At 30.8% G+C, this 5,897-nt stretch overlaps 1 protein-coding gene across 2 annotated transcripts; it reads left to right on the top strand.

Moving 5' to 3' along the window:
- The first annotated feature begins 278 nt into the window (after positions 1-278).
- Positions 279-3,880, top strand: LOC131612269 (zerumbone synthase-like). 2 transcript variants are annotated; one of them, XM_058884076.1, is made up of 4 exons: positions 279-386; positions 511-603; positions 2,920-3,272; positions 3,354-3,880. In XM_058884076.1, the coding sequence occupies exons 1-4, from the start codon at positions 367-369 to the stop codon at positions 3,803-3,805; spliced, it is 918 nt and encodes a 305-aa protein (XP_058740059.1). In that variant the 5' UTR covers positions 279-366; the 3' UTR covers positions 3,806-3,880. The 2 variants fall into 2 exon arrangements, with proteins under 2 accessions (XP_058740059.1, XP_058740058.1); XM_058884075.1 differs by having other exon boundaries at positions 2,917-3,272.
- The last annotated feature ends 2,017 nt before the right edge of the window (positions 3,881-5,897 follow it).

The following is a 5,897-nucleotide window of genomic DNA, read 5'->3' as shown; positions in this document are numbered from 1 at the left end:
TATACAAATGAATGAAAGTGATTTGGTGTTTGAGAAATAGTGAGTAAGTTCCGTAGGAATATTATAATTTAATTCATAAGTCACACACACACACACACACATATATATATATATATATATATATATATATATATATATATATATATATATATATATATATATATATATATATATATATATATATATATATATATATATATATATATATATATATATATATATATATATATATATATATATATATATATTGTCGAACTCCTTCCTTAAATACTGATCATTTGTGTTTCCTTTAGCCAGAGGTACCTAGATCCATCATCCAAGGTCAACGCTCTAGTTGTTTCTATCAGAATCAGATCTTGCATCATCATGTTGAGAACACTTGCAAGGTTCATTCTTTTAGTTTCTAATTTGAAACCTGAAAATAACTATTTTATACATTTGTAAAGTATAGTGTTGTATAAGTGGTTGGAGTTTTTTGAAGTTAGATTTGTGTTTTGATCTTTAATGCAGGGAGTTGAACTTGAAGGTCATCAACATGAGAAATGGTAGTCTGGTTAAAAAAAGCAGCAGATTCTATGCAAGTTCAGTAGTTGGTGGAAGAAGGTAATAACTCTCATTAAAGCTATCTGAATTCTTCATAAATGAATTACATTTTTTTATTACATTTTTAGTAATTCCCTGGTTTTGATTATGCTACACTAAATTTACATAAGGTAAACTTGACTTACATTTTAACTATTTATGATTTTTGTTATTAATATATTATATATCTCACTTTAGAGGAGTCTCTTTCTGTCTTTATATATGATTTAACATAATATGAATAGAAAAATGAAACAGTGTAGAATAGTAATATAAGATTAGTGAGAGTTGAGTTGAGGGTAAAGAGACAAATAAAAAGAATGGGAACCAAAATCCATGAAACACATGGAACAAATCCCGCTAGCTGCCTCCCATATACATGTTCTCATGTCACTCATCTAACCTACACAAACAGCTATCACTATTTCACTCTTCATTTATATATATTTTTATTAAACTTCTTCAATGATTCTCTTCTCATACACTTCTAGACTAATTAATAATAAATCCAAATTTAGATCAAATTATAATTGGTCAATTACCTAGATCAAATTTCGATATAATAGTGTATTTAATATTATATTTTTATCTAATTCGTTAAAATCAATATTTTTTAAAATAATTTCACTTATAAATTTTTAAGTCAGTCCTTTGGTCCCTGTAAGTTAGCGTGTTTTTGAATTTAGTCCCTGTATTTTTTTTTTTGGTCTGAATCCCTATATCTCACTTTCTTGTTGACTTTGGTCCCTGACGTCAAAGTTCTGTTACAAAAATGCTTATGTGATCAAGGTTTGAACCTTGAACCTCCTACTTACCACAACCTTGTATATCCACCAGGCCACTTGTATTTCTTGTTTTATAATTGCAATGCATAAGTATATATTACATACTTGTGTTAATTTTGTTTAAATGAATTTTTTAAATGAAATGTGTTAAATTTTGTTTAAATTGTTGAATAGTTTAAATAGTCTAAATATTTTAAAAATAGTCTATATATTAAATAGTACAAATATTTATTCAAACATTATTTTTACTTTATAAATAAACTTCAATATGTATGATATATTTTAAGTACTTTATAAATTCATTCAATGTACAACACATTTTTCAACTCAATAATAAATTGGAGACCATATATTTAATTTATACGTTAATTCAAAATATACTTTTTTTGAAATAAATTTTGTTTTGTTTTGAATTTTGGTAATAATTGCTGTTTTGTTTTGAATTTTGATAATAATTATTGTTTTGTTCTAATAAATAATAATATACAGTAATAGAAATAAATAAATAATAAATAATAATATATTGTAACATAAAAAATGCATTTAAAAATAGCATATATTATTGTACCAAAAAAAGAGAGGAAACATTGCATTTAAAAAACAAACAACATTTAATGCATTTAAAAATCAAATATCATTTATAATCAAATAGCATGCATTGCAAATAAATATCAACTAGCACAAGTGGCTTAGTGGAAATGAATGAAAGAAATGATTTAAAGGGAGTGGGTTCGAAACCTATTACCCACATTTTTGAAAATGTTATAATTTGACCCTACAAGGACCAAAATCAAAAAAACAGAAGAAGTTGGCCTACGTGGAATTATTAAATCATTAAATTAAATCATTAAATATAAAAAAAACATAAAAAATCGCAGTCAACAAGAAAGTGAGATATAGAAGATACAGGGACTAAACTCAAAAACACGCTAACTTACAGGGACGAAGGGACTATTTAAGCCTTATTTGATTCATCTATATATAATCTATTTTTCTCACAATAAAATTTATAGACTATATGTCTAAAACAAATAAACCGATTTTTCAACATTTGTATTTCATAGTGTTACCTCATTTCTCTCTAATATTTTCTTTAATATTATCATTTATAATATTATCTCGTCAAATTTTATACCACATATTTGACACAAAATTTTCATCTCTTTTAGACTTATTTTATTAGTTTGTTGATTTTTTATGCTTAAGATTTTGTCTCATACTCCTTTTAAAAGTCATTTAAGGAATATACAATCTCATGAAACTGTTGTTGGGTGAATGTTTGGTCCGCAACATCATCCTCCAACTTTGTGAAAAAGAAATGATGCTTTTTGATTTAGACATTTGAAATAAAGCTAAAATATTTTACATTTAGATAAGAAACCATCATAAATCATCATCGCCATCATCTTCTATAGTCTATAGTGCTCCACTATTCCACTCAAAATTTAAAACCAAGCAAAAATACTTTTATCATCCCCATACTTCTTTCCACACACCCATGATGATTCTCATTAATTTATTCAATTTTATTCATTTTGGTTCCAAAAAGCAGGTTGGAAGGAAAAGTGGCAATCATAACAGGATCGGCAAGTGGGCTTGGAAAGGCCACGGCCCATGAATTTATCCAAAATGGAGCCCAAGTAATAATTGCTGACAACGACACTCAACTTGGGCCACAAGTTGCAAAAGAATTAGGCCCATCAGCACAATATATGGAGTGTGATGTCACTATTGAGGCCCAAATAGAAGAAGTAGTGAATGTTGCCATAGCAAAGTATGGTAAACTAGACATCATGTACAACAATGCTGGCATAACAGGCCCAATATTCCCACCAAGCGTAACAGAATTGGACCTTGATGAATTTGAGAAAGTCATGAGAATCAATGTTACTGGAGTCATTGCTGGTATTTTTTAGGGTTAAATATGTTTTTAATCCTTTAAATTTTTATGATTTAGATGTAACAACAATAAACTCGTTATTACAGGTATAAAACATGCAGCGCGGGCGATGATACCAAAGAGCTATGGATCAATTATATGCACATCAAGCATAAGTGGGATACTTGGTGGGCTTGGGCCTCATCCATACACAATATCAAAGTCTACAATACCTGGGATTGTGAAATCTGTGGCTAGTGAACTATGTGGAGCTGGGATTAGAATAAATTGTATATCACCAGCTGCAATTCCTACACCAATGTCAATAAGTCAAATTGGAAAATTTCTTACCGGTTTAACCCAAGAACAAATAGGAGAAATTGTCAATGGGCTTGGTGTTCTCAAGGGTGCCAAATGTGAGACCATTGATGTTGCTAGGGCTGCATTGTACTTGGCATCCGATGATTCTAAGTTTATCTCTGGTCACAATCTCGTAGTTGATGGAGGGTTCACTAGCTTTAAAAATTTTGTTTTTCCTTCTCCCGATCAAAATGCGTAACACTCGTTTTAAATTGAAATTGTAGAAAATTATAAATAAAATGTGATTGTAGTAGTGGTCATAGCAATATGATAAGAGAGACTTAAAAATCTTTGTATAATTGTATTATGATTGATTTTTAAATTTATTTGAAAATTATTTTATTTATAAATTTAGTTAAAAGTTTTTTCCCTTATAGTTTGCATGGCAAAATGTAACTTTATCAAAGTGGACGATAAAAATGTGCACGTCAGGCACAATACAAATTCAAAATTTTATCATAGATAAATCATAGTTAAATAAAATTTTAATATACATTTGTCACAGTTAAACCGTTATTAAATAATGTATATAACAACCTCTGTGATAGTTAACCCATGGCTAAATAGTGTATCTGACGAACTCTCTTAAAAATTGAAAGGTTGAGCCTCTACAAGTTTTTTTTAAGGCAATTTCAAAATGGTGTATGTATTTTGGATTTGTATGTGATCCTTGCGAAGGGACGGTATGGGTGAGATGTGATGAAATTATTTTGGTATATAGAAAAGTAATGACAGTGAGATAGGGATGAGAGTGTAGTCAAGATACTTAGATCCACACCGATCAAGGTGTATATCTACACTTCAAATCAGTTCTACTGAATTTGCGGTTAAATTCTATTTCACCAGAATTGTGAAGCAATGGCACCGTAAAAAACTATTTGGCCCGCAACTGAACGTCTGGAAAAAGTGGCTACTAACACTGTAGAAAATTGTCTTGTGCTTACTCCTTTTGCTCCACAACCAAATTATGTACAACAAAAAATGATCAAAGGATCCCTTCAGCCTCCTCCAGCCACCTTCAATGCTTAGTAATTCTACATAGGAGGATCATCCATCCGATTAAATGCACCCCCTGTAGCCACTAGGCATGAAATACTTCTTAGTTTCCAACTTCTGGAAGCCAATTTATGACTGGAAGCAACTCACAAATGTTGAATGGTATGTTCAGGATGATCCAACAACAAATCTCACAAGCCAACACTGGCAGACTCACTCGGATAGAAGAAAGTCTATTGAATGTCGTACCAAAGGACTGCATTGTCCAAGAAGTGGCCTTATATACAATGAAGGAACCAACAAATTCAAGTATTAGAGGAACTTTTGAGATCTTCTGACCATCAAGAACATAGACATCGCACATTAAAGTATTTAGACAACTCCTTACAAATAGAAAGATTGAGACAACTCCTTACAAAGAGAAAGATTTTCTTCATGCATGTTGGTAAGATCGGCCCCGATCTTTCGATGATTATCTTGAGATTCCTTCAAAGCTTTCTCTAACTCCTCAGTCCTCTTTTGGAAAGCTTCTAAGGACCGCTTTGCCTCAATTAGAGCTTCGTCCTTATCATCTATCATTTGAACTAGTAGCTGCATCTTTTCAGACAGAGAACCAAGATACCCTAAAGGTTCTAAGGTAGTTTATATGGCAAGGAGTGAGTTGGAAACATCCATAACCTCCTATAAGCACTTGTTCCTCTCAAAGGAGTATGAGCATGAATAGATTTTATTCCAACAACAACATCAATAAAATTGGTCATTATAATTTGATTTGGACCATTGATAATGGCGTTCCATAATCCCCGGTCATAGGAGTTGATAGGATACGTATACAAGCTTTCCAACAATCATAGTTTTCACCAGTAAAAATAGGTGCTATATTGTATGCCCCTTTAGGTTCATAAGCCACAATTTAATAAGCATTTTTGAAGCACGGAATGAATCGGAGCTCGTGATACCACTTGTTAGACGAAGACAACTTATCTAGAGGGGGTGAATAGGTCCCAAGTTAAAAAAAATAGTTTGTTGAAATAGTGTTTTAAAAACTTTGTTAAAAACTATGGCTAGCGGAAGACACCCAAATCTTTTATCTTCTAAATCGAACCGTTATTGAAAAGCTCAGATATGTGTTAAACCAATGTTGTATGTGATGAAAATGATAATTTTATTAGTCAATATATTTCACAAACACTAGTTCGAATATGATCACAAAGGCAGTCAATTTCCAATGAAATTAGTAACAAATACAATGTTATCGAACACTTGGTGAACAATCGATTTTTCAGATTTTCCTT

The sequence above is a fragment of the Vicia villosa genome, linkage group LG6 (genome assembly GCF_029867415.1).
Source record: "Vicia villosa cultivar HV-30 ecotype Madison, WI linkage group LG6, Vvil1.0, whole genome shotgun sequence".
Classification (NCBI taxonomy): Eukaryota; Viridiplantae; Streptophyta; class Magnoliopsida; order Fabales; family Fabaceae; genus Vicia; species Vicia villosa.
Note: the sequence above shows the minus strand (reverse complement) of the source record. Positions and strands in the feature narration are given on the sequence as shown.